At 35.7% G+C, this 27,465-nt stretch overlaps 2 protein-coding genes across 3 annotated transcripts; one reads left to right on the forward strand and one right to left on the reverse strand.

Annotated features, from left to right (window-relative positions):
- Positions 1–292: 292 nt before the first annotated feature.
- On the reverse strand, positions 293–12,033 carry fhl2b (four and a half LIM domains 2b). Of its 2 annotated transcripts, none has more exons than XM_084426582.1 (7): positions 11,856–12,033; positions 10,355–10,446; positions 7,698–7,871; positions 5,059–5,233; positions 3,343–3,512; positions 3,072–3,258; positions 293–1,018 (listed from the first exon to the last, which is right to left on the reverse strand). In XM_084426582.1, the coding sequence occupies exons 3-7, from the start codon at positions 7,851–7,853 to the stop codon at positions 867–869; spliced, it is 840 nt and encodes a 279-aa protein (XP_084282708.1). In that variant the 5' UTR covers positions 7,854–7,871; positions 10,355–10,446; positions 11,856–12,033; the 3' UTR covers positions 293–866. The 2 variants fall into 2 exon arrangements, with proteins under 2 accessions (XP_084282708.1, XP_084282707.1); XM_084426581.1 differs by having other exon boundaries at positions 10,355–10,468; positions 11,856–11,989.
- An 8,881-nt stretch (positions 12,034–20,914) lies between these two features.
- dph3 (diphthamide biosynthesis 3) lies at positions 20,915–27,094 on the forward strand. Its single transcript, XM_084426963.1, has 3 exons — positions 20,915–21,148; positions 21,481–21,555; positions 25,274–27,094. The coding sequence occupies exons 1-3, from the start codon at positions 21,041–21,043 to the stop codon at positions 25,346–25,348; spliced, it is 258 nt and encodes an 85-aa protein (XP_084283089.1). The 5' UTR covers positions 20,915–21,040; the 3' UTR covers positions 25,349–27,094.
- The last annotated feature ends 371 nt before the right edge of the window (positions 27,095–27,465 follow it).

A 27,465-nucleotide genomic window follows, 5' to 3' on the forward strand; every position in this document is an offset into this window, starting at 1 on the left:
CCCTCTGCAAGTTCTAATGGCTTTTCAAACAAAATCATATTCATTATTTTGTATTTCTGCATTTAGCAGATGAAAATGTAATTTAACATTTTACCACAAGGTGGAGCCATAGGACAGTGTCTTTTAGGCCAACATCTGACGACATCCATGGTGTTACTGCAGCTATTTATTCATTCATTCATTCGCGTTATCTTTTGTGTTGTCACACCATGCTCAATGTTTGCTGTGTGTACTTGAGATGTTAATCTATGAAATCCTTTCCATATAATAAATTGAACCTTAGGTAAGAATAGATTTGAATAAACGTACATTGCTTTTAATAAGCTACAGAGACAGATGTATGACGAATAAGAGACCTTTGGGTTCTGTTTTAGGTTTCACTGAAAGATAAGAAAGAACAGCTGAGGCATATTTAGAGTAAATTCGATGAATGTCAGTCACTTTTTTATTGTAGTGATCTCTTGTAAGCAGTACTGAGGCTTTCATTGATGCCTTTTCAAGAAGTTTATTATGAGCTACAGCAAATTCTTTACAGTCTATAAATGACAAATATTGATTGATGAGTCAAAAGAAAATGTTAGTCACAAAAAAAGTATATAGGCAATAACACTTATGTGCTTTATGTCTTTATATCTTAAAACAAAGACATTTAACAATTTTCACTCTGCATAATGTTTCTTTTGTTTGGCAACATTTTAAACCCTGACCACAAGGATGTGACACAATATTATATAATAGGCCTTGGCACACACAGGCTCCTTTAAACTTTTATTAGACAAATATATTAGCTATGATAAAAGCTTGTATTGCTATTTAACTTTGATGAAATAATAAAATGTTAGGAATTGCTGTGCTATGCTGTGTGATCAGATGTCTTTGCCACAGTCAGGACACAGGATGTCATCCCTCTCAGTTAGGAAGCCACGGCCCACCAGAGACACCAAGCACTTCTTGCAGTTGAAGCAGTCGTTGTGCCACTGTCTCTCTTCAAAGGATATGTATTTGCTTCCTCCTAGACCTGCAAAGGATGTGACAGTAACAAATAATAATAAAAAAAACCTCCTGATCAAATAGCAATAATGTCATGGGAAATATGGATTTTATAAAGTGTGGACAAGAAGATTGCTGGGAGATTCATACAGAAAGGTCAGAAAGGTTGTTCAAAACCTGTATGTTATTTTTCCCTTTGTGTTTAAAGGTGTGTTTTTTTTTGTGTGTGTGCGTGTGTTTTTTTCATGGATGCTTTTTTCAATATAATCAAGATGAATTAGAAAAGGACTTTCAAAATCTCCAAAATGACAAATATCACAACAAAAATATCATAAAAGTGATAGAAGTAATCTATTTTTGGTCTGTTTCTCACATAATTACCATTGTATGGTTTTAGAATACCAGTAATATAGCACATTCCTCATATGGACTTCTTTTAATATACCTTCATGGAGCTTTTCTGTCAAGTTGAGCTTTATAGCTTCAATCCTGAATCACTTTTACTAAAAAAGTGGCCAGGATGTTCTTCAAAACCTTTTAGATTTCTCTCTGGTGACATGCTGGACTTTAGTCCACTTAAACCCCACCCCTTTCTAATTTTTTTTCTTTTTCAGTAATCCGTTTCATTCGGATATACAGTTGCAAGAAAAAGTATGTGAACCCCTTGCAGAATCTGTAAAAATGTGAATAATTTTAACAAAATAAGAGAGATCAGACAAAATGCATGTTATTTTTTTTAGTACTGTCCTGAATAAGATATTTTTCTCTACATTTCATTTCGACTTTTTTTTCTCGAAACACAACTATTTTATTCTCGAAATGTAATGAGTTTATTCTCAAGATTGTATTTCGAGTTCTTTATTCTCGAAATTTAATGATTTTATTCTCAAGATTGTATTTCGAGTTTTTTTTTCTCGAAATTTAACAAGTTTTTTCTCGAAACACAACGACTTTATTCTCGATATTTAATGAGTTTATTCTCAAGATTGTATTTCGACTATTTTCTCGAAATTTAACGAGTTTTTTCTCGAAACGCAACGACTTTATTCTCGATATTTAATGAGTTTATTCTCAAGATTGTATTTCGACTTTTTTTCTCGCAATTTAATGATTTTTTTCTCGAAACACAACGACTTTATTCACGAAATGTAATGAGTTTATTCTCAAGATTGTATTTCGACTTTTTTCTCGAAATTTAACGAGTTTTTTCTCGAAACACAACGACTTTATTCTCGATATTTAATGAGTTTATTCTCAAGATTGTATTTCGACTTTTTTTCTCACAATTTAACGATTTTTTTCTCGAAACACAACGACTTTATTCACGAAATGTAATGAGTTTATTCTCAAGATTGTATTTCGACTTTTTTTCTCGAAATGTAAAAAAAAAATTCTCGAAACACAACGACTTTATTCTCGAAATGTAGCGAGTTTATTCTCAAGATTGTATTTCAACTTTTTTCTCGAAATTTAACGAGTTTTTTCTCGAAACACAAAGACTTTATTCTCGATATTTAATGAGTTTATTCTCAAGATTGTATTTCGACTTTTTTTCTCGAAATTTAACGAGTTTAATCTCGCATTATAATGACTTTAATCTCGAGATGGTTTTATTTTTTTATTATTGCTTGGCCCTAATCCTCTTCCGTAACATGTAATCCACAAAAAAAAAAAAAAAAGTAATGACCAAGTAAGGACACACAGTATTAAGAATCAATGGTTCATAAACTTTTGAACGGGATCAATTTAATAAATTCAGCTATTTGTTTGTCTTGTGGACAATGTAAAACATTTTTATTATTTAGGACAGTACTAAATAAAAAATAACATGCATTTTGTATGATCTCTCATATTTTGTTAAAATTATTCACATTTTCACAGATTCTGCAAGGGGTCCGCATACTTTTTCTTGCAACTGTACATGATAAAATAGATAAGAAAAGATCTGTCGCTACTTCTGTTTCATTGCAACTTTCAGTGCAAATATGTTAATTGTGTTTGTACTGATTTATAAGCTTGCGTTCGGTTCTGATAAGCACCTTCCAAACATAAGGAGATGTAAATGTGTTGAACGCTCATACCGCTAATAGGGGTGGTGCAGGCAGCACACTTCTTGGCATACAGATTGCAGAAGCAATTGAGGCAATAGGCAAAGTCATCTCGAGAGGTGAAGCGTTGGCCAGACAGCTGCAGCTTACAGCCTGTACACAAGAAGCAGTCCTTATGCCATGGCTGGTCATGGTAGGTCACGCCCCCAGTGGTGATTGGCTGAGAGGAAACAAAAAAAGGTGTGATATCATTTAATACTTTTCATATATTCAAAGCCACATGTTGCATTCCAGCTGTTCTTACCTTCTTGCAGTGCACACACTGCAGTGCAAACTGCTTCTCGTAGCAGGGCACGCAGTAGTTACTGTTGTCTTTAGGAATAAAGCTCTTGGTTCCAATGGGCTGCTGACAGCGCTGGCAGGAAAAGCAGGTCTCGTGCCAGCTGTTCCCCTTATGCTCCATCTTCCTAGAGCCTGAGAGACATAGAGACAAATGCAGATAGACAAACAAATATCCCATGACTTGGCAGGATAATAGTGAGGATGGATTATAGCCTATTAAAGGGATAGTTCACCCAAAAATTCTGTCATCATTTACTCGCCTTCATGTTGTTCCAAACCCGTGAGATTTTCGTTCATCTTCGGAACACAAATGAAGATCTTTTTAATGAAATATTACAGCGTTCTGTCCCTCCATAGACAGCTATGCAACTACCACAGCGCAGCGGTTTAGTCCAAATTTTCGAAAGAGACTCGATCGCTTTTTATGACAAACAGGTTGAATTTAGGCTAGTATTCACATTTAAACACTGATCAGCGAACATAAACAGAAGCTTAACTTAACCTGCTTGGAGCGAAAGAACAAACCTCATTGGTTCTGAAGCTCAAACGTGCTGTGTAACACATGAGAATGAACCTCATTGGCTCTCACACGTTTTTGTAGTAGAGTGGTAGGAGGGACAGAAAGCTCTCAGATTTCATCAAAAATCTTAATTTGTGTTCTGAAGATGAATTAAAGTCTTGCAGGTTTGGAACGACATGAGGGTGAGTAATTAATGACAGAATAATTATTTTTGGGTGAACTAACCCTTTAAACGGTTAGTTCACCCCAAAATGAAAATCATCAAAAAGTTAGTATTTATGAGTTGGGAAGTCGTAATTAAGATTTTTTTTTTAACTCTACATCTACAAAATTATAAATAAAATGTAAAATAAGATGTAACAACAACAAAAAATATAAAATATAAATGTTACTATTAATACAAATGATGCATCCATTGCGTCCGACATGTTTTCTTACTGACAGGCCCTCAACTGAACTGCGTTCAAATCGTAAGTAGGCTACAGTATGATCTTTCCAACTTGACTGGAACGCACCATCACCCTCATGTCATTCCAAAGACTTTCGTTCATCTTCGAAACACATAGAAGACATTTTAAATGAAACCTGAGAGATTTCTGTCCTTCCATTGAAAGTCCATTCCATTGACACTTAAAAGAGTTGATAAAGACATTGTAAAAGAAACCCAACGAGTTTTGTTCTTGTGTGTAATGCAAACATATTTGATATTCCGCAAGAACCAGTGAGGTTTGTTTTAGCCAATATTTGATGTGATCGATGTATGTGTGTTGATCAATGTTTATATGTGAATAAAAGTAATCTGGTCATCATATAAAGCAATATTGTCTTTACAGAAGAATTTAAACCGCTCTGGAATATGGATTCATTTTTCAATGTCTTAATGAACTTTTTGAAGCATCAAAGTCTTGTGGAACGTACTTTCAAAAGAGGAACAGAAATATCACCATTTGTGTTTTGAACATGACAGAGTAATTGATAGCAGAATTTTCATTTTTGGGTCAACTATCCCTTTAAATTGATTCATATGTCGCACAGTTAATAATGTCAAAAGATACTGTCAAATGCCTCATTGTGATGAGTCTTGATGCATCAGTCAGGTTTCTAAATGACTAAGAACATGTGTGAGGAGCATTACAAGCAAGCTAATGTTTCACTTACCTGGCATGATTGTCTTCTTGCACTCATAACATTTAGAGGAATACTCATTGGAATAACACTCAGTACACAGTAATTGCTCGTCCTTGGTGGAGAATGGCTTGTCCACCAGAGAACGTTGGCATTTGAAGCAGTGGAAGCAGTCATCATGCCAGTGACGGTCCTTATAAGACAGATCCTGAGGACAAAAGCAACCAAGTAAGGACGATTTGAACCTCCATTGTCTCACCTGCATCAAACTAGGGTTAAGGGAGAATGTGCTTGGCCTCAGTGGTCTTTTTCAGCCTTTGAACTGATAATTAGGGAGAGAGGGAGGGTAAAGGGTTCCTCAATGTCAGCTTCACAGCGGGTCACTCTCCAATGAGAGCCGCAGGTGCTGGCGTCTGCGACCAATCGCAGTGTGATCTACCAATTGTTGTGCGTTAGTGAGAGTCTGTCCTGGGCTGTGTACGCACATCGCCTCAGGATGCATGTATGACACCACTGCTTTAATTATCCACCAATTTGGAGAGAGAGAGAGAGTGTTTTGTGCTCGTTAAATCGCTGGCCCAAGGTGTTATGAGGTCATGCTGATTGGCTGCTTCTAGAGGGGGTAGTTGGATAGCTAACTGGGCCAAGGACACGCCACACAGATGTGGCCCCACCCCAGGCCTGTCCTCAAAACAAGTGACAACCTCCTCATCAAGACTAATGACCATGTAATGTGACACTAACGACAGAAACTCACAGGAGCCTGTAGAGAGAGCACCACACGTCTATATATATTTCTATTACTTCTTCCTTTTTTTTTTTTTTCTTACAAGAAACACGTTTTTTAGGGCATTGCTGCTGTGGTTAAAGTGTTTTGAGTGGCTTTTAGCACTGTTGCTATTGTAGTCCCTAGTTATAGCTCAGGTCCCTTATTTAATGCAAGTGGATGGGATTTTTTCACCAGTTTTATCATCTGCAATAAAAAAAAAAAAACTATGTTTAATCGCTTTGACATGTAAGAGTACACTTCTTCTCAACATAGCTGCATGACTTGAGGTATGATTCATCTCTGTAGCACAAGTCTGTAGCATAGAGCTTAAATGAATAGTTCACCCAAACATGACATGTGTCACCCTCATGTTGTTCCAAACCCATAAGACTTTCACACACATCATTTTTTACCATAAAGTCCAAAAAATGTTACACTTCAAAAAGCACAAAAAGACATTGTAGAATGAATCCATGTAAATATAACAGTTTAATCACTAAGTCTTCTGAAGAGACCTGAAACAGATTTAATTTAGGTTTTTATTCACATATGAATACTGATCAATGCATATACAATGTCCTTTTGTACTTTTTAATAGCGTGACAATTTGGGATGCGTGGACTTTCAATGGACGGACAAAAATAGCTATTAAATATAGGCTACCTTCATTTGTGTTCCGAAGATGATCTGAAATCTTATGGGTTTGGAAAATCATAATGGTGAGTAAATGAAAGAATTATATTTTTGGGGTGAACTGTCCTTTTAATATGTTCACAGAGTTCAAGGGTAAAAGTGATGCTCTGTGTTTCTGTCTCCAAGGTAAATGAGTACTGGTAATTCCACAAAAGCTCATCTGGTCTCTTTGTTTGGTTTTGGACTCACTCCCCAGCACTGATGTCCTGCTGGGATCAGTCCAGTGTGCATGAGCTGGCATTCATACTATTCCCCACTGCTATCCTGGTGATCTCTCAGCTTTCAGAGGGTCACACAGAGCTCCAAATCATTGTGTACAGTGTTACTAAATAAAAATGCTCAAATCTTGTTCTGCAGAACATACTGAGCTCTGATATGGTGCACAGTCTGCTAGAACTGTCATTCTAATGGAATAAGAAAAGTGCATATTTCTGGATAATTCCTGCTATTTAAGCTGGAGCACTCTTGAATAAGTAGTACTTGATTGCACTTATTATTATTTTTTAACTGTACTTGCAGATAATAAAATATGAATGAAATAAAAGCCATTTAAGTGTACTTTTATGACTGTTTCTTAACACACTTAAGTAAGTATACTTTTAAAAGGTGCACTTTGTAATAATCCTTTAAAGTACAGTTTAAATCATTAACTAACACTAAAGCTCATTTAAAGTACTTGATATATTTGTAATTGTAGTGTGTTACTTGAAATTACATTTTAAGTTAATATATTTTAAATGTACTATATTATTATTAAGTATAGTATAATATTAGTACTATTCTTCACCTTTACAATAATTACAAATATATTTAAATACATGACATACAAGTTTTAACAGAAACTACATTAAAGTATATTTTAGTTTACTAAATGCTTGTCAGTACTTTTGATAGTACACTTTAGACAATATCAGTTATTATGAAATTACATATAAAGATGTACTTAAGTCCTACTTAGGTATAGGTCAAAAAACACTCTAAAGTCAGCTAATTGCATTTAATATAAATTTAAACAATAGCTAATACATTTTCATTCAGTTTTAATTAAGTGTCTGCAAACATTCACTTCACACTTAAATATTATTTTAAATCACGTTATTTCCGTCATAATTAAAGTATGCTAAAGTGTACCAGGGCAGCTCCAGCTATTTTGGATTGTGTCTTTTAGTAAAAACATTTAGTAAGGTAGAAATTGTGAAGATTAACATACTCTGCTGTTGCAGCCAATGGGTTTCTTGCACTCCTCGCAGGTGTTGGAGTACAGGCTCTCATAGCACTTCACACAGTATGGATTTTCATCACGCAGAACATACTTCTTCCCAAACAGAGACTCCTTGCAGTAGTGGCAGTCATAGCGCTCCGCCATCTTGGGTTTAAACAGTTCCTAAATAATAAAAGTGTTTTAAATGGTGCAGAAAGGTTGAGGGGGACATTGAGAATGCCGTTCAGATAATAGTTTGGAATCATGTTAGGCATGAAACTTAACTAGTAGGCCTATAATACCAGTGCTTAACCTCTTCTTGATAAAGGCTAACTATATGACGCAAACTTTCTAAAGCAAGAGTGGAATGCATGCCATTGTATTAGTCCCAGCTGTTGTGTCTTCCTCAGAAAAGCCCTGCTAATATTCCTGTGTTATCCCTCAGAACTGTCCAGACTAGCATTTGTGCACTCAAAGCTTACCCGCTCTGAGCTCCACACCAATCCTATGGCTTATTTTCTCAGAGAGTCTCATTCTAACACAACAAAAGTCTCTGTAAAGCTTGTCTAGCTGAGTCACTTCAGTAGACTTGGTAAAGTGTACCAAGTTCACTACAAGTTCAACTACAGTCCCATACACAAAATAAATATATTTTCTGGATATGTTTTGGAATATATGCACATATTTGAAATTGGCCCAATAAATATATTTCATACTTATATTTCATATATTTTTGTTATATTTCAGAATATATTTCAATGTATTTTTTTCTGTACGGGTCCCCAAAAGTGTCAAAAATATATGTGGCATATATTCCAAATACATTGAAATATATTCTGAAATATAACAAAAATATATGAAATATAAGTATGACATATATTTATTGGGCCAATTTCAAATATTTGCATATATTCCAAAACATATCCAGAAAATATATTTCAAATACAATTCTTTTGTGTATGGGGTTGATGGTAGCCAAGAAGGAAAAAAAATACTATGGAAGTCAATAGCTACCGTCAAATGTCTGGTTACCGACATTCTTCAAAATATCTTCTTTTGTGTTCAACAGAAGAAAGAAACTCTTGAAAACTTGAGGGTGGATAAATGATGACAAAATTTTCAACTATCCCTTCAATATCTGCTAACACTTTACTTACTTGATGGTCCCCCAACAGGCATTCTACTGACTATAAGTAACTTTGCAAGTAAATGTCAACTTATTCTACTAATCCTAACCTTATCTCTAACAGCCTACTAACATTCAACTACTACTCTAATGAGAGTTAGTTGACATGTAGGTGCAACATTGCTTATATCAACAGAATGTATAAAGGGGACCATCAAAATAAAGTGTATCTGCCTTCTGTTGACTAAACCTAAGCTATAGCCACTATGCCACATGAGAGTGATATCATGATCTCATTGTGTTTTTGTGACCTTCATTATAACTTCATAGACTCCTTTATGTTCTGTGCGTCTCCCACAGAGAGGCAGTGGAGTCAGCTAAATCTGCACTGTGAACACTTGTCAGATCACACTGTTGTTTCTGAATGGATTCTTTGATCTGTCCTCAGCCTGGCAGGCTGGCACCAACACTGGGCACCAGATCAAGAGAAGTCTCTGAGGTTCCAGCTGTCCCCAGTGTGTCCCTTACTATCAGTAAAGAGGCATATCTTCCTCAGTCGCCTCAGTCTCAAACAGACATGCACATACAGTACCCAGGGATTAAATAAGACTGACACAAGAGCTTAGCTGGGGAATCTTTTGAGTCATGTGAATTACCTTAATGAGTCATGTGAATTACCTCAATGAAGCCCCAAACCAACCCACTCATTTACGATTAAACCATGAGTGATGCAGTGAAACGTGCAGCTAATTAAAGACAAGAGGGCCTCGGTTTGTGGAACCTTTCAGCCATAACTATGAAGGACTGACAGGTGGCTGTGGAGATGCCTGACACATTTATTTATCCCCATACCAACAAGGAACCCCCAAAAAAGAGGGCAAAACATTTAATACCAGTACTATAGCACTATTTCAGGTATAAATCTCAAACCTAGAAGATTTATTAAAAACCACATCCATTAGAAAATACAGACAGGCTCATCTTGGCATGTCCACAAATGCTTTTACATTTCAGTAATCATGTCAGTTTTAAAATGCAGCCTACTTTCCACTGTAAATCCTTAGTCTGAAGCACACATTCCATCTCTACTGTGTTTTAATTTAATTAATAAACCACCTTGAGCTTTTAAAATATGGTTCAGTGAAAACTACAAGACAGACAATAGAAAGAAAAGGGAGAATGTGAAACAGCTATTTATGCATAGGAAGAATTTACATCAAATACAGTATATCGATTGATAATGATAAGATCAGATGTTTTCTGAAAAAAATCGGAAGTTTCAGTGAAGATTGAAAAGTTGAAGTTTATTAGATGCAAATAAAAAAGCAATAGGATAAAGTGGGTGGCATTAATGTCAAAAACATGAGAAGAGAAGAGAAGAGAAGAGAAGAGAAGAGAAGAGAAGAGAAGAGAAGAGAAGAGAAGAGAAGAGAAGAGAAGAGAAGAGAAGAGAAGAGAAGAGAAGAGAAGAGAAGAGAAGAGAAGAGAAGAGAAGAGAAGAGAAGAGAAGAGAAGAGAATTTTCTTGATGCTCAACTTGCCTGTCCTGTGCCGTGATGTGCTGTGCCTCTTTGGTTCTTGAAAGAGAGATGGAGGAGCGACTCCTGTGCTCCTCTTTATTGGATTACTCCCCCTGTGGAAGGGCAATGGGGGGACTGAAATGGGTTGGACACTTTATCAGGAACTATAAATACAGACACCACTAAGCCACAAAATCTACTGCATGCACCCCATACTTGACCATACATGCTCTTCTGTAACAATTCCGTAAACGTATTTCCACTGAATCCATATAGGCATTGTGAGTAAAAGAATGTTTAGATTCATAAAATATATGCATAGTGTATGCCATGCATATATTTTCTACTATATTAACTGCATAATAATAATTTATAGTCTAATAATTCTGCATAACCTTAAAGGGACAGTTCACCCAAAAATGAATTAATTACTCACCCTTGTGTCGTTCCAAACACGTTTAGACTTTTGTTCATCTTCAGAACATAAATGAAGATCTTTTTGATGAAATCTGAGACCTTTCTGTCCCTCCGTTGACAGCTAAGCAACTAAAACAACGGTTTATTTTAAATTTTCTGAAGAGACTCGATCGCTTTATATAATGAACAGATTGAATTTTGGGTTTTATTCAAATATAAACATTCAGTTGAGCTTCTGTTTATGTTCGCTGATCAATGTTTAAGCGTGAATAAAAGCCTAAATCAAATCCATTCATCATATAAAATGATCGATTCGCTTCAGAAAATGTCGACTAAACTGCTCAATTAATATGGATTCGTTTTACGATCTCTTTATGAACTTTTTGAAGCATGAAAGTGGTAGTTGCGTAGCTGTCAGTGAAGAGTACTCTCAGATTTCATTAAAAAGATCTTCAGAATTTACATTTTTGGGTGAACTATCCCTTTAAGAGTGATATATATATTACATATATTACAAAAGTGGACTTTTCAAGCTGAAAAGACCATCTTAGACTATAACGATTTTCCATTGGTATTTCAACCAACAAGACTTCCTTTGTCAAACTGCTCCACCCAAAATACCATACTGGATGATAAAGAAAGTCTTGCTGGTTCCCATGCACACACTAGCTTCCCATCCAAAACACAACATATGCTGATGACCAGCATTACTGGTGTTTACACTGCAAAGGTCAACGTGAACATACAGAAAATATATATGTTCTGAATGTTTTTGTCACCTAATATTGAACCAATTTGGTAGAATTTTATATTTTTATGAATCATCACTTCAAATTGCAATTGTACATTACATGCAAGCTGCAGTAAGGCGATGATTAGGTAGTCTTAAAAGTATGAGAACCACTTGAGAAAAAGTTTTACCCATGCTTCTCTAGATTAATCCATCCAACCCACATATGGCATTCAGTTCATGCATTCCCTGGAATCAAATCCATGACCTTGGTTTTACATAACTGTTTGAGCTACAAGAATAAAAATGTTTATAGAATACTACACAGAACTCTATATTTGAGTTTTACCTGAATACTTGCAAATAAATAAGTACCTTTTGTAGGTTTTGGCTTTCAATCATGTCCTTAATAGGATTTCCTTGCCCCACCCTGGCTCGTCTCCATCGCTCTGGCCACAGTATGAGCAAAGGCCTGTGTGTGATACTGTAAAGTTGCTTAGTGACAGAGTAGAGGAATAGAAGGGAACTCTGGGAAGCTTTCGTCACTGTGGCTGATGGTTCACAGTGAGATGGTGAGACCCAACACCTGTTTGCTCCAAACTTTCCCTCTCTCATCTGTCACTCCCATGGGTCCTACGATTTACTTATGGCTAGAGCCAAAATCTTTGCCAGTCACCAATTAACACTTGAATTTCCACGATCAGATTGCAAATGGAGGTGTTATTTATCCCTGGCTGTCACTATTATTTCTAGGGGATATAATTAGGCTATTACCATTCTATATTGCTAATGATAATGATTTATTTATGTGGCACATTTCCTTCATGTATACTTTCTGACACGATTAATGGTTTTTACACAATCTAAATGATGCATCTCTATCTAATAAAAAGCACCACTGACAGAACAAGCAGCAGACAGTTATTTTGAAGAGAAGTGCAAATACCTTTCCAAAACAATCCATATACAGAAGTGGTTTTGCAGAAGAAAATTAAAGTCATCCAAAGTACATTACGATGTATTGATGCATTTTACAATCCGATTTAAACTTGGACTCAAGACAATGTTAATACCAGCCTTTACGATACGCTGGTCAAATATAGCCTTAATGTCATAAAGCAATCAGAGAGATATTAGTTTCAGTGATACACTAACCATTCGAGCATTTATAGTTGATTGTTCCCACTGCGGGCCAGAGGGAAACACAACTTCTTGAGCTTCATGGTGTTGATATGCCATCAATACAACACGAGAATGTGAAGACAGAACGGATGCCACCAAAAGTGCACAGGCCAGGCTGATTAGCACACGTACACAGGGCTGGCAGTGCGACACACCTTAGCCTCTCTGCCCAGTGATAAGGCCTTGGATAAATCCAGCAATGGTCTAGATTACAGTACAAGAGGTAACAGCTCAATCTCTGTAAGGTCAGCAGTGATCCTCCTGGGCTATCACACTGGCTGTAAATCACCAAGCTCTGCCAGATCTGACCAGTCCAACAACAGTGTACATAGCTAGAAAAGATGTGTTAATGTCAGGATGTGATGTACTTTATAGTGCAGTGTTATTTAGTCCAAAACACATCTCTATACAATGTAACTCTGTGTGTGCCTGCCCATTGTTTAATCCTGGTTCCCAAAACAAGATGAGCTCTTCCAAGAACATTCATCTTTTATGGTATAGTAGAACAAAAAAATGTGCAGCCCACATAGGGTAGGCTACTTTATGGTAACACCGTGTCCTCCTAACAGTGTTTCTATTTTAGAAACAGTGTTTCTATTTTAGAAACGGTTTCTCTGCGACATCGAGGCTGTAACAACAACAGAAGTGTAATCTCAGGTACTGTTTGTGTGTGTTATTTAATATTAAAAGTATTATATAGTATTTTATAGCCGTGAAAGCAACAATTAACCTCAGATCTAGTTCAAAAGAAATAAAAGTGAACAAGAACGTTCAAACTGTCAACTCATTGCTAACAGAGTTCATTCTATGACAACGATTGTTTCAGTAACTAAGTACTTTTAATCATGTTAAAATGGTGTAATATTCATGAATTTGATTATGTACTTATCCATTTCGTTGCGCCGGGAACGTGCGAGCCCGCCGGCGCCCAAGCGCTCTTCTAATTGGCTGTGATTTTTATCGTGTCCAATAGTCGCGTCACAGTGAGGACAGACAAATGATTTGTCGCTGGAATCTTATCGCTTCGCGTCTGGTTACAAAACGATGTAACATAGTGTCCTTGTTACATTATGTTACATTAGACTACAGTAGCAATAACAGTAGCCTAAATGATGCATAATTTCATGCAGCTAACCCTTCTCCTAACCCTATATTAAGTATTCCTAATTAATTAGTATTCCTAATTAATAATTAAATATAGGCTACTTAAATGTACAAGACTGTAACAAGGAAACCTTAAAATCAAGGTCTTTTTACATGTTACATCATATTTACTAGGGGTGGGAATCTTTTACCATCTCACGATTCGATTCGATTCCGATTCTTGAGGCCACGATTCGATTCAAAATCGATTTTCGATTCAAAAAGATTTTCGATTCAAAACAATTCGATTTTATTCATAATGATTTCTAATCAGGTTTCTGATCATGATCTACTCTCATCTGCTTTGCAATACAGAATGACAAACGGAGACATTAAAGTGTCTTTTTCACATTTATTAAGTTCAATTCTCAGGGAAGTGCCTTTTATCAAAAACATTGAAAAAATATTTTTACTTGGTACTTTTAAAGCAAAGTATTTATGATGACCCATAACGAACTTACTTCCAATACTTCCTATATTAATTGTATTAATAAAACAAATGGAAGTGATTTGGCAAGTCAACTGTAAGGTTACATTTGCCAGCATATGTCCCAACATTGCTGAGAACCAACAGGAAAATAAATGTGTGCCTGTACTAGCAGCATACTTGTAGTAAATTAATACAAACTTCAGCATATTCTGAATCTCTAGCATTTAATAATAGACTTCTAACCAAGATCCTCTTGTAATTTCCAATGAGCAATATAATCCTTCAGACAAAAAAAAAAAAACATTTTGCTGTAGCAAATTCACAAACAGTTTTCGTTCAAAAATATAGAATTATGTACCAGAAGCTATCATAACGTATAATGCTTGTGGACTTATGCATATTCTGAATAATTAGTAACATACAAAGTCGCTCTTGACTTATACACAACTAAATAATAAAGAGTTATGACTTGAAATGTTTGCTGTATACCACAATCAAAAATAGCAAAAAAAAGTGAATGAACATCTGCAGAGAGTAACTTACAGTCAAAATGTAACTTTTTATGACTGGCATTGCACATATTGCATACAGATCAGATCGGTTTACACAGCATATTGATGTGAAAACTAAACAATACAGAAATTAGCTCTCATACAAAAAAATACTAAATAGATCACAATGAAATTGCCAATGTTCCATACGTTAGCTTTTAACGAAGACATTCTCTGGTGCCGTTCGGATTTGGCGCTCAGCCATCATGCGTCTGTTATGTGCGCGTCTCTGTTATGTGCACGCCACAGACTGTCCGCGCACTGCACGTCCGCTTCAGAGTTCCGCCTTTTGCGTTCCTTCAATGTTACGTTATTAGAATTTTTTTTTTTTTTTTTTTTTTTTTTTAGAAAATCGATTTTTGACATTTGTGAATCGATTCAGAATCGTCCACGTCCCGAATCGCGATTCATCTAAGAATCGATTTTTTTCCCACCCCTAGTATTTACTAAAAACAGTAAATTAATAACACTATACCAATCATTAAACCCATTTATTATAGGCTACACTGTAAAAAGGTCATAAACTGCGATCACACTAACTATTTTGTCCTTTTTCTGACCTGCATGTATAGCCTATATTTCTATTCTACACTCTTCTGTGCTAAGGAATGTCACATGCATCGGACAGGAAGTTTCTTTTTAAGGCTTTTAAAGGTTACTATGGACCATCAAATGGAAAAAAACATCTAAAACCACCTGAAAGCAATCAACTCAGATGTCCAACCACCATTGTGCAACCACCAACCAATAGTGCAGACTTCGTCCAGTTCCATTTAAATGATTTATACATGCATGAAAATCGTTTTATCCGATTGTGCTGCCGATTTTTGTGAAAATTCTCATTTAATTAATTAATTAATTTATGATAACTAATGTTTTAAATTCATGAAACCATCATGCAATATGTGTTCTGAACTATCTGTTGTTGGAGCAACTCGGGTCTGCATCTTTGGCAACTGTATTATCTTTGAGTTGATTGAAATTAAAAAATGTAGTTAATGCAATGAAGGAGATTGGTTTAATCAATAGAAACTCAAAATATTATGCAATCGGAACCACATTAATTATCTAAATTGATTTGACAATTTATTTTGGAACATAATGTTGCTGCTCATGAAGCAGCACAGGCAAGAGGTCTCTAACACATTAAATGGACCCCCATATGGTGTCGAGCAACAATATATAAATCTCTCAGTGACTGTACAAAATTCCACAGCTTACAACTCCCTAACAGGAGACCTTGATACTAGATTTGACGTATGCATTAGAGTCGTAATTTTTCCCATTGACCTCTGGGTCCTGAAAACCCTAAACACTGTCTGGAGTCAATGCAAATTAAGTTAGGAAAAGTTTAGTTGCTCATGACATTCCCTTTTTTTTCCCTGAAACTTTATAGTGTCATGAGACTTTGAAAGAAACACATTTAGGCTTATGCATATTTGCATGCTCAGTGCTGTTATTTGCAATAACTTAAAAATAGCAAAGGTATCGGCAGATGATTTACCATGTAACTTCATAATAGTGATTTTGATAAGATATAGGATTTCTTTTGTAACAAACTAAACTAATATCACCCCGAGAACCATTGGTTACTCATTAAAAACTAATTAAAAAGGTCAACCGAACTCTGTGTTTTCCCATGCAAGCCTAGTTTTCAATCCCCAGTATATGTGACCCTGGATCACAAAACCAGTCACAAAGTGCACAGGTATTTGTGGCAATAGCCAACAAAACATTGTATGGGTCAAAATTATCGATTTTTCTTTTATGCCAAAAATCATTAGGATATTAAATAAAGATCATGTTCCATGAAGATATTTTGTAAATTTCCTATACCGCAAATATATCAAATTTATTTTTGTGAGTGAATGCAGCAAACATAAATGGACAACTTTAAAGGCTTTAAATTTTCTCAATGTTTCGATTTTTTTGCACCCTCAGATTCCAGATTTTCAAATAGTTGTATCTCTGCCAAATATTGTCCTATCCTAACAAACCATACATCAATGGAAAGCTTATTTATTCAGCTTTCAGATGCAGATGATGTATACATCTCAATAAAAAATAAATTAAAAAAACGGACCATTTGACTGGTTTTGTGGTACATATTTGGATTTATTTGCCTGGCAGATGCATTCTTACAAAATAATGTGTTTAATTTTTCTTGGAAAAATCTTGTCCTCCTCTCTTCTCTCCTCAAATAGCCCAAATCTGTTTGATCAATTGATCCCATTTGCATTGCAAGAATGAATGCTTGTCTCTGAGCATTAACTCAGTGCATAAATCGAATTCAATACTAAATTCTGGATTGGATTTTCACAGAATTTGGGATGATTTTTTTTTTTAAACATGGGAGAAGTGAAAACCTGTTGCCAAGTGTTTGATGCCAAAAATGCTGTCTAGGTCCTTGAGTCTTGTGCTGGGTACATGTGATTCAAGTGTGAAAAAAAATATTGTTGGTTTAACTTAAAAAAGTAAGTTACCTAGTTGCCTTAAAATGTTGAGTTGATTGAAATAAAAAAATGTAGTTAATGCAATGAAGGAGATTGGTTTAATCAATAGAAACTCAAAATATTATGTAATCTGAACCACATTAATTATCTAAATTGATTTGACAAATAATGAATATATATACATATTTTTTTTACAGATAAATACTAGCTTTAGTAGCCTCTTACTGATAGGCTATGCAATGCAGTAGGCCTATAATGATTACATTTTAAGATAATAAATAAATAATGTTAATAATACACAAAAAGGTGTTAAAAGACTGTGTCTGATATAAAGTTAATTTGTAACACTTCAAATGCAGATTGAATGTGCAAGTATTATTGCGCAGGACTGTAAAAATAATGTGGTAGCTGCTATTTCAACATAATCTCTAACTCATAACTTATTTTATGTAATTTCATTGTCATAGAGTATAAATCTACATGAAGAGTTTTAAAACAGGAACCCCGGGGAAGGAGGGTGCTTGGAGCTTTATACATTACTGTAATTCTGAAACATATTTAATAAGACTGAGAATGAATAACATAATGAGATATAAAATATAATGTTATTAATTTGCTTTTGGCTTAAGTATAATGACAATACAAAAGCCAATTATTTAATTTTAGAACAGTGCTGTTTTTCTCTCATAGTTTAAACGGGTCTTTATGAACATATCTAGCTACCTACTGTATATTTTAGAAAGGGGGTCCCTCACAAGGATCATGATGTTTTTAGGTCCTTGGCATCAAAATGTTTCAAAACACTCTCATAAGAAGACATTTGTGAATAAATGTGAATTTCCATCTAAGTTGCATGTGCTTGATATTCACTGACCTGAGATCTTCTTACCCGTGATGTAATTAGGAAGCACACGTTCTATCCCTTAAAATACCATATGGATGTTTACCACAAAGATGTTAACTTACTAATAAAATTACATTATTGAATTATTTGGTGATGGACTTCCATACTGACATCATGGATTACTTGGAAACGATTGTGCTAACTTAAGACTGTGGCTTAATTATTAACAAGGGCACATGACTGGAAACTTAGTTTAGGTGACTTCTTTAAGATAAAAAGGTCAAAATAACATGAGCCACGTGGAAGAAAAAAAAATATCAAGAAGGCTTGTTGACTGAAAGGTCAATACCGGAAAACTTTAATTTGAACTGAAACTAATTTGTTGTTGTGTTAAGGGTATTAGCCGAAGCATTAACCAATTTTGCTCAAACAAATTCAGAATTCAAATTTAAGAGACCCCAAATGATCCTCTACTTTAGCATCTGTGCCCATGACTTGCTAGATCTTTTGCTAAGTTGATGTACAAAGACATCTTGTGTTTCTAATTTAAAAATATATCCATTCAAGTTACTCAAGGATTGCTTTTGTAGTTAAAGCATTTAAATGCATCTAGTTTCCGAAGTTCACTCATGTCTTAATACCCAAACAAATCCCTGCTGACACCCATTATACAATTACGCCACCTGAGCGTCTTCTCACTCTTTCCACCTTAAACAACACTCCTCTGTGTTTGTGTTCTGTGCACACATGCAAGCTCTGTGACTTATTAAGCACTTGCAGTCTTTCGAGGATCTGTGTCTCTTCTTGTTGCCTCAGAATAGATGATCCAGTGTTCTGTATAAGTTATATAGTAAAATGAAGTAAACTGGAACAACTTATAATGCTGTGAATAAAAAATAAATCAATCAACCAAATAATGTTTGTAGAGCACATTTAAACACAACCGAGGTTGACCAAAGTGCCGTACAATGAATAAAAGAACCATAAATAGGGAACAAGATAGAGAAATAAAAGCAAACAAACAAGCAATAGACAATCAACAATATAAGAGAATAAAATCATAAAATATGTATTTACAACAAAGGTCTTACAGTGTAGTACAATGAAGCACAGTGATTTTGGGGATGTTTGCTTTACTTTTGGAACATGGCGACTTGTTATTATTAATGGAAGCATGAGTTCTGATAATATACCAGACACATTTGAAAGAGAATGTCCTTTCATCAGTACAGGAGCTGTATTTGGGTGATGCAGCAGAACAGTGATCCAAAACACAGAAGCAATTCCACAGCTGAATGGCTTAAAAGTAACAAAAAATATTTTTTTATTTTTTTGGAGTGGCCTATATAGGCCTGGATACCAAGATTCCGAAAGAGCAGTTCAGATTCATCACAATCTATTCGGTAGTTCGGCAAAGAATAATGGACAAAAATTACTTCAGAGACAGCAAAGCACATTTTAAATGACAGGTAGTGTTTAGTTGCTTTTATTGCTGCTGTCCAACTGGTTTAAGGGGACATTTACTTGTTCACATGCAGGGGTGATGTGAGCCACTGTTAATGATTTGCACATTTTTACTGAAAGAAGAAAATAAAACAAAAAATGCTGCATTGTGTCATTATTAAGGTTCCCTTAATGCAATATAACCTTTTGCTTGATAATAGCGAAATAGCTTTTCATGTCACTGTAATTTTTGCCTGTGGTCTCATGAAACCCTAGTTCTTGGGAAAATCTTGTCCTCCTCTCTTCTCTCCTCAAATAGGCCAAATCTATTTGACCAATTAATCCCATTTGCATTGCAAGAATGAATGCTTGTCTCTGAGCCTTAACTCGTGTCATGGTTCTCTTTTCAACTTGAAAATCACAAAATCGAATTCAATACTAAATTCTTCAGAATTTGGGATGATTTTTTTAAAAAGAACGTGGGAGAAGTGAAAACCTGTTGCCAAGTATGTAAGTGTTTGATGCCAAAAATGCTGTCTAGGTCCTTGAGTCATGTGTTGTGTACATGTGATTCAAGTGTGAAAGGATATATTCAGATAAATACTAGCTTTAGTAGCCTACCTCTTATGTGCAATGCAGTATAATGATTACATTTTAAGATAATAAATAATGTTACTAATACACAAAAAGGTGTTAGACTGTGTCTGATATTACTTAAATTTCATTTGTAACACTTCAAATGCAGATTTAATGTGCAAGTATTATTGCGCAGTAGGCTATAGGCTACTCTACATAGCCTACACTGTAAAAATAGTGTGGTAGCTGCTATTTCAACATAATCTAACTCAGTGACTTTAATGAATGTTACTTAATTTCTGTAATTTCATGAGTATACATCTACATGAAGAGATTTAAAACAGGAACACCAGGGAAGGAGGGTGCTTGGAGCTTTATACATTACTGTAATTCTGAAACATATTTAATAAGACTGAGAATGAATAACATAATGACTGTCTGAACATGTGTCTGATATTATTAAGTTCATTTGTAACAAATTCAGATTGAATGTGCATTATTGCGTATTGTGCAGTAGGCTACTCTACATAGGCCTACTAGAAATACTAAGTGTGGTAGCTGCTATTCCAACATAATCTCTAACTCAGTGACTTGAATGGAAGCGAATTTGCGCTGGTAAAGTTAGATAGGTCTGCATGCACACATGACTGGATAACATCGATTGCAGGGTAGATATCCCACAGTGGGATTCCGACTGCATACTAAAAACCCCAGTCGTAGTCAGCTGTAATGTTTACAGAAAACTATTTACTGTACTAAGACTTGTGCAGCATCGGCTGGATAGAAATGTGTCTCCTCCTGGTGGCTAAATCGTGAACAGCTGTTTTTGTAATTCGCTGCTGGCCACGTCAAATTTGTGCGCCACTTATGTCACAGATGCTGCATGTTGAATCAGCACCGGCGACTGGCGAGGGCTTTTAACTAGTAATTTATATAAAATGACGGTGTTTCACGACGAGGTTGAGATAGAAGATTTTGAGTATGATGAAGAAACAGAAACATATTATTTTCCTTGTCCATGTGGTGACAGATTTGCGATAACGAAGGCAAGTTGTTGAATCTATAACGTTACAGTCATTACTTGACTAATCATTTCCAGATTAATATTTTTTCACACTGATATATGTGTGTCCATGTCTATATTATTTATATGAAGAAATGTATTTGAATCTGTAATCGGTGTTCCTTCCTGTTATGTTAGCGGATAAAGTAGGCTATTGGCTTATAGATTCAACTTGAAGAACTACGAGACATTAACCAAAAGACCATTAACGATTAACCGAAACTCAAGAGTGTGAGAGTTTAACTAGGGGCAAATATATATAGGTGAACTGAAAAATACCTACTGTTTTGTTAAGATGAAACTTATGTTTTTCAGGAGGATCTTGAGAATGGTGAAGAAGTGGCCACCTGTCCGAGCTGCTCATTAATAGTAAAAGTAATCTATGATAAGGTAAGCTGTTTAGTATGTTCTGATATTTGTGTATAACCAACTTGGCTTGGTCATTGATTTGTTGTTCTGCACTATAAATAATAAATAAGTAGATAGATAGTTTGTTGACGTTTTTAAAAGGATAGATTAGATTAGATTAGATTCAACTTTATTGTCATTACACAAGTACAGGTACAAGGCAACGAAATGCAGTTTAGGTCTAACCAGAAGTGCAATAGCAGCAAGTGCAGGATATACAGTGGTTCTTAAGTGCAGAACATGGATATGTACTGAATAAATATAGAGTTGAATACTATTATAAACAAAAATTTACAGATAGATTGTCCTATGAATATAATATACAGATAACTATTACTGTGAACAGAATTTACAGCTAGATATGTACTGAATATAATAATATACAGATGGCTATTACTATAAACAGAATGTTTACAGATAGATATGTACTGAATATAATATACAGATGGCTGTTACTATAAACATAATTTTACAGATAGATATGTACTATGAATATATATACAGATGGCTGTTACTATAAACAGAATGTGAGCATAATATACAGATGGATATTACTATAAACAGAATTTTACAAATAGATATATGTATAAGTTAGGCTAATGAGCAGTATAACAATGGATTTAAAGTAGTGCAAATAAAGTTTGGACAGAAGCTATCCGAGTGAGTGCAGTGGAAAGTAATTGCATATTACAGTTAAGGTACGATATTGCAATGTATATATAACAGAAAATGAAAAAAAAGTTCACCCAAAATGAAAATTCGTACTCATCCTCATGTTGTTCCAAACCCGAAATATTTTGGTTAATCTTTGGAACACAATTGAAGATCTTTCAGATTAAATCTGAGAGCTTTCTTTCCCTCCCTAGACAGCTACGCAACTACCACTTTGACGCTTCAAAAAGTTCATAAAGAGATCATAAAACTAATCCACGAGTTGATTGGTTTATTCCAAAATTTTCTGAAGAGACTCGATCACTTTATATGATGAACAGAATGAATTTAGGCTTTTATTCACGTTTAAAGATTAATCAGCGAACATGAAAAGAAGCTCAACCGAACCTGCTTGACATGCGAACAAACCTCATTGGTTCTTGCGGAAGCTCAAACATGCTGCGTAACACATGAGAATGAACCTCATTAATTCTCGCATGGCAAGCGAACATGCTTGAGCTTCTGTTTATCATAACTGATGTGTGAGTTGATGAATGTTTATATGTGAATAAAAGCCTAAATTCAGTATGTTCATCATATAAAGCGATCGTGTCTCTTCAGAAAATTTGGAATAAACCGCTCAATTCATATGGAATAGTTTTGTGATCTCTTTATGAACTTTCTGAAGTGTCAAAGTGGTAGTTGAGGAACTGTCAACGGAGGGACAGAAAAGTCTCAGATTTCATTAAAAAGATCTTCGTTTGTGTTCCGAAAATGAACGAAAGTCTTACGGTTTTGGAACAACATGAGGGTGAACTATCCTTTTAATGGGACAAGGGCACGATTCAACGATCAATCAATTCCAAATGTACAAAATCAAGTCCTGTTCTACATTTTTTTTTTCACAACTTCCATTTCATGCCGACTTTAAAAAAAGGCTTTCATATAGTATCTGTTCAACAACTATTTTGAGTTTCAAATTTAAGCAACCACTTAAAGGGTCATTCCACCCATTTGAACATTGTTTTTTATTTAAAGTGGGTCATATATGTAGTCGAAATGTAAAATAAATTTTGAATTTGGTGCCTTCGTGACCGAGGAAAGACAAAAAATACCTTCAGGACGCATTTGTATGAAAGACAACAACTCCCACAATGCACCACATTGCACAGCTCCGCAAGCCACTCCCACTTATCCAGAAAGCGAAATCACTCTTCTGTCTACAAGGCTAGCTAGCTACCACCAGAGCTTGAAATTCATTTCACACAAAATGTCTAGTTAGTTGGCGAACTCATTAGTGCATTACTCCTCGTTTGTATTTCTTTCGAAAAGGTGAATTATTGCATGGTACCTGGATGTTCAGTCAGAACATATGCGGTGCGAAACTAGGATAGTTCACAACACAACGTCCGTGTCCTCGTCTGATTCAGAGATTTCGTCCAGGAGAAATTGTCATCGTTGAAATTCTTTGCCGCAGACGGACTCTATCTCTGTGTTCGTAGCGGTTCGTAGTTACATAGTGAGATCACCGGCGCCACCAGTCCGCCCTAACTCGAGCCAGTCCGGGCTCCTCGTCCGCGGCAGGCAGGTCTTCTGCCTCGGCTGCTCTTCGCTATAATGCGGCTTGTAAAGGTAGCCACAAACACCTGACATCCTCTTCTTCTATATCATACTGAGTACTCTCCTCCGCTATTGTCATAACTTTACATCTGTCTCCACAGCGCCTGTTAGCTTAGCTTCACACAAGATGGAGGATATTGCTTTCAGTTTCAGAGAGTAAAGTCCCACCCACTGATCTGTAATAGGTCTAGCGTGAGTGGTTCCCGCCCCCTGGGAAAGATGAGGAACGAGTGTCTGTAGTCTAAACAGAAATCCCCCCCTCTTACACTTCCTCCTACAATGACGCAAAATAACGATTTTTGCGTCATTGTAGGAGGAAGTGTAAGAGGTAAATAACGGATTTCTCCCGTCTCAGGGGAAAATGAGAGAGTGTTGCACGACCATTCAATAGTATGACTGGGTTTCTAACAATGCAAAGCTTAATGCAAATGGGTGGAGTGTCCCTTTAATGCCATCTGATAACATTTGACCTCAACTGTTTTAAAGTCATCATGAAGGGAAAGTTGCAATAGTCTAGGCTGCGTACGAAAGCATAAAAATGCTGCCTTCAAAGGATGTATTCTAAGGTAGGACGGCATTAAGACACGTCCAAATCCAATGTTAGCTTCACTACCTGTCTCCTGAGATACCTTCATCTGATCGATTTTTGAAGTTGACATAAGGCCAGTTCACATAGCACAGACAGACGGCAACAAACACGTTTGTTGGGTTTTGTCGGATCAGTGTGTTACCCTGTCGGGGTTTGTGTTCACCCGACTGCATAATTCAATTAGCGTTTGTCTGTGTCTGTTGGGGCAGTGTGAACATGACAGTTACTCTTCATAAAATTCTAAATCCAACGGCCAGCTGGTTTGTTGGTGTTTGTTGGCGCTTGTCTGTGCAGCGTGAATTGGCCAATGGATGTATCCTTCACTGCCTTTGATATCCCACTGTCCTGTGCTTTCCATTCTGTGACAGTTGAGCTAAAAAATAAAGATGGCGTCCAAAATTTGCGGTTTCTGGTCAGTTTGTGTGTAAATGTACGTTTTCGACGTGCTAAGTCATTGCTTGATAAGGCTGTGAGGAAACAAGTCAGCTGCCTAAGTTTTCGGATGCAGTCTTAGTCTTTTCTCCCCTATTGTGACGTATATCTGAGTAATGCTTTTCAAACAAGAAAAAGTATAGAGCGGGACTTGATTTTGTCCATTGGGAATTAATTGGATGGTTGTGGTTTTCTGTTGCTGTGATCTCGTGTGAGAGTGACAGGTTTCCCCGCCCTCATGCCAGTAAAAAAAAAAAGTTATTAAGATTAATATAACAATAATGATGTATGCACGAATAAATAATTTATAATAAATACTGCAATATTCCATAATTTTTTTTAATTTAGCGTGATTTTAATGTGATTTTTGAATAACATTTCATATAAAAGCTTATATTTTTGTTGTAGGAGCAGTTCATGTGTGAAGAAGTAATTGAAGCCCCAAAAACGTCAGAAAACAAACTAGAGCTGGCCCAGAGCTGAGACATCGACACGACGACTCCACCTGATTCTTTGCTCTGAGAATGGACATGGTCATCTGTCTTTTCACAGTTACTCACTACATATGCAGATCTTTTGTGTGGAAACTGACTGGATCTCATTGACTGATTCTGCGCCAAGATTTTGCACATGAAGTACTTTTCAGTTAAAGCTATTTATTTTTTTAAAACCTTTTTAAAAGATGCTCTATTCTCCTTTGAAAATAAAATTCTCAGAAATTGAGAACATATTGTAATACTGAATTAATTTAATTCAATTAGCGCTTTTTTACAATACACATCATTTCAAAGCAGCTTTACAGAAGGTGCATGAGTCCATATTACAATTTAGAGAGATCTGTTATCAGAGGTAACTGTCTGAGTTATGTATTTCAGAAATGTATATACAAAAATCACAGTTAGCTAAAAATGTATTCATTTAAACAATGTAATAATTTAATGCAGAAACAATGAGCTCATTGAATTAATAAATACTTGTTTGTTAACAAATGGTTATGACATTTAGAAAAATGTAACATTGGTACATATAGATTCAGAGTTTGTCATCTGAAGTCATCGCTGGAGTTGGCGCCGTCTCTTCACAGGTGTTGGGCATATGAAGTCTTCATAATAGGATGGATCCAAACTGGAGCTGACATACTCTCTAGTTACTTCAGGATGGGCATCCCAAGATAAAACAGAGATAGAAAATAATTAGCGTAGCTGCTGTTGCAAATGGTGCAAATACTGCTAGTAATTTCCTCTAGTTGATTTGTGTGTTTGGGTACACTGAGAAGGAGCAGGCAGGTTTTTTGTGAACATATCGATAGTATTTGGGAGAATTGTTCTACCTGGCCGATAACGCGGTGTGACATGGCAAATTTCAACAGTATGCAGTATGCACGTTACAATTAATGAATTTATCTTTTCATGGTCAACAGGCTCATGGTCTTTTGGTTCTACTATATGTAATTTGGTGCTCTTCCTGAAATCCCACCTGCTGCCCCTTTTTCAGCTCACTCATAATATTTTGCATCATTTTATAGGCCAATGTGTTTGCCAAGTCTGTCCTTTTAGCATTTTCAGAACTGAGAATGAGTATTTTATTCAAATTGTATGCTCATAAACACTTCTTTTTTTTTTTTTTTTACAAAGCCTTGTTAAACCTGAAATTTGTATGCAGTCATATAAGACATTTCTCCTATTGGCAAAAGGGGTTCTTTAAAATTGAGTCAAGAACCCTAGCCCACTGAACGTTATTTATTTATTTCTTTGTAAGTGTGTAATGTTAAAATATAAATCTACTATGTCATGCTGAGCTGTATGACCTCTGAAGCAAATTTTACAATGTGTGCTTCTTAGTATTATCTTTGGACACCAGAGGGTGCTGTATGTTCAACAACAAAGATCAAATGTACAGAAGAATTCCATTTTTAACTTTATGGTAAGACATCAATGTTTAGGAATTTGTTTGTAATTTAACACTGGGTGGCTTAATAGCATAAGACAGGTCGGATGTCAGATGTCAGTCAAAATTAAATTCTATTTAACAACTGTGCAAACCAGCCTGAAGGAATGGGCTGATGTCAACCAACAGTAAGCAAAACTTAAATACATGTATTTCCTAAAACCTTAAAGCTGACATTGCTGTAAAAGGTGGCTTTAAAGATGTAAATATTCTTCGGCAGTGCATTTCAATTTTTACTGAGTAATTTCTAAAATAATGTTAGATTTTGATTCTCATTTGCATAAAACAAAAACAAAAAAACATCCATAGTATATTTGCATCTATATTTGATTATTTTAAAAATGCATTATTTTAGTTTCACCCACAACTGCTTACCTGAGCATGGCTCAAACTCCATAATCAAGTTTGCAGACGACATCACGGTGGTCTGACAGTGTGGTGTGCAAACAACAATCTTACACCCGATACCCAGAAGACCAAGAGCTGGTTGTGGACTACCGGCGGACTAAGAAAGGCTACACACACACTCCCATTTACATTGATGGGACTGAAGTGAAACGTGTGACTAGCTTCAAATTCCTGGGTGTCTATATCTCTGAGGATTTCTCCTTGACCATCAACACTGCTACTCTGATCAAAAAGGCGCAACAGCG

The sequence above is a fragment of the Rutilus rutilus genome, assembly GCF_951802725.1.
Source record: "Rutilus rutilus genome assembly, chromosome: 12".
Taxonomy (NCBI): domain Eukaryota; kingdom Metazoa; phylum Chordata; class Actinopteri; order Cypriniformes; family Leuciscidae; genus Rutilus; species Rutilus rutilus.

Coding starts and splice junctions, on each gene's coding strand:
- dph3 (XM_084426963.1), top strand. CDS start 21,041: ATGACGGTGTTTCACGACGAGGTTGAGATAGAAGATTTTGAGTATGAT. Junction 21,149..21,480: donor ACAGATTTGCGATAACGAAG/GCAAGTTGTTGA, acceptor TATGTTTTTCAG/GAGGATCTTGAGAATGGTGA. Junction 21,556..25,273: donor TAAAAGTAATCTATGATAAG/GTAAGCTGTTTA, acceptor TTTTTGTTGTAG/GAGCAGTTCATGTGTGAAGA.
- fhl2b (XM_084426582.1), bottom strand. CDS start 7,853: ATGGCGGAGCGCTATGACTGCCACTACTGCAAGGAGTCTCTGTTTGGG. Junction 3,259..3,342: donor AGTGTGTGCACTGCAAGAAG/GTAAGAACAGCT, acceptor GTTTCCTCTCAG/CCAATCACCACTGGGGGCGT. Junction 1,019..3,071: donor CTGCACCACCCCTATTAGCG/GTATGAGCGTTC, acceptor CATCCTTTGCAG/GTCTAGGAGGAAGCAAATAC.